A 1413-nucleotide genomic window follows, 5' to 3' on the forward strand; every position below is an offset into this window, starting at 1 on the left:
TGCAACACCAACAGTGTGTACGTGCTGTGTGATATTATTTCCATTGTTTATTTGCTAAAATATTGAAACACTCCAGACATAATATATATTATACTGTATATTGATTACTTCCAAGGCATTGTTACATTTTTGATGCAATTTGCCACTTAGACACTGCAGTGAAATATGCCTGTTCAATTGTATACACACAAACTTATTTATAAGTTTCTTGATATTTCTTATATTCTTGAAAAAGGTTGGTAGTGACAGCCACATTTTCATTCAGTCTGAACAGTGTGTACAGAACTGATTAAAATAGTCCTATTTGGACCTGAACAGCTTGTGCTCCCACCGGCAGTTTAAGGATCCCGTATATTGTGGTCCAGAGAACTTTCATGTGAAATGAACTTCTGTACTTATGTAGCCTACATTTTAGTCTCACCCTCTGTTCGTATGCACTTAATCCTTTCTTCTTAGATATATCCATTAGCCTGCTGTCATTGGTGGTGACCGCTTGTGGCTTGGCCCTGTTTGGCGTCTCTCTCTTCGTTTCATGGAAATTGTGCTGGATTCCATGGCGCGAGCGAGGCCCCTCTCCAGGCACCAAGGAGGGACATCCAGACCCCCCTCATCCTCCTCCTCCACCCCTTCAACCCCAGTCCATTTATACCGAGGTGGACGCCACCCTCGACCGCCGGAATAATGCCAGAAGTTCAGTTGTAAAAGAGACTACGGTGCCGCCCACTCCGGTCTCTCCAGCAGTTCCTGGATCTCCTCCTGCAGTGCCAGTGCCTGAGGCAGCCCTCAAAATAAGCCACACATCACCTGATATTCCATTGGAGGTTGAGTCTAAGACTCAAGAGAATGGTATTCATGGCAACACACGCATGCAGAGGCAAATCACAGATCCCTCCTCGACCTGTGTCAGGTAAGTTAACCTTCTATAATTACTTTAATGGATTCTGTTGAAACGTCAGTCTTTCAAAAATAGGACTGGCTGAGAGGTCAATTTGGTGTCCAATCAGAGTTTATCACTAAATGTCTCTACAGTAGATGACACTGACCTCATAAAGATACAGTTTTCATTTTAAAGTTGGACAATTTTAAGGCCGTAGGCTTTTATTAAAATTACAGCATAAAATGTCAAGAAATTTTCTGGATAAGGAATATATACATTCTTTTGAAACAGCCTATAGCTGTTACTTAAAAAAAGAATAATTTTTCTAATTTTTAATATTACAAAATTGTAACTAGTTCCTAAACATTTTTTGTATTGTATAATATTGCTTTTGCCATCTTGTAAACAAATTAAAGGGGTAGTTAAAGGGATAATCCCTTTTACTTTGGTAAAATGACACATTATAAAACCAATTTCACAATCAACTAACTAAATCAGCTAACAATCAACACACAGTTGGCAAAATGTCAGTAGTT

The 1413-nt window shown here is 39.3% G+C and overlaps 1 protein-coding gene across 1 annotated transcript in view; it reads left to right on the plus strand.

The window, feature by feature from the left end:
• The window catches only part of LOC107567811 (synaptotagmin-9-like), a 29114-nt gene that overhangs the window by 9475 nt on the left and 18226 nt on the right, over positions 1-1413 (plus strand). The window contains exon 2 of the mRNA XM_016253578.1: positions 457-907. Coding sequence (XP_016109064.1) covers positions 457-907 — 451 coding nt within the window. The remainder of the gene's footprint in view (positions 1-456; positions 908-1413) is intronic.

Source organism: Sinocyclocheilus grahami, unplaced genomic scaffold (assembly GCF_001515645.1).
Source record: "Sinocyclocheilus grahami isolate Dianchi unplaced genomic scaffold, SAMN03320097.WGS_v1.1 scaffold1190.1, whole genome shotgun sequence".
Taxonomy (NCBI): domain Eukaryota; kingdom Metazoa; phylum Chordata; class Actinopteri; order Cypriniformes; family Cyprinidae; genus Sinocyclocheilus; species Sinocyclocheilus grahami.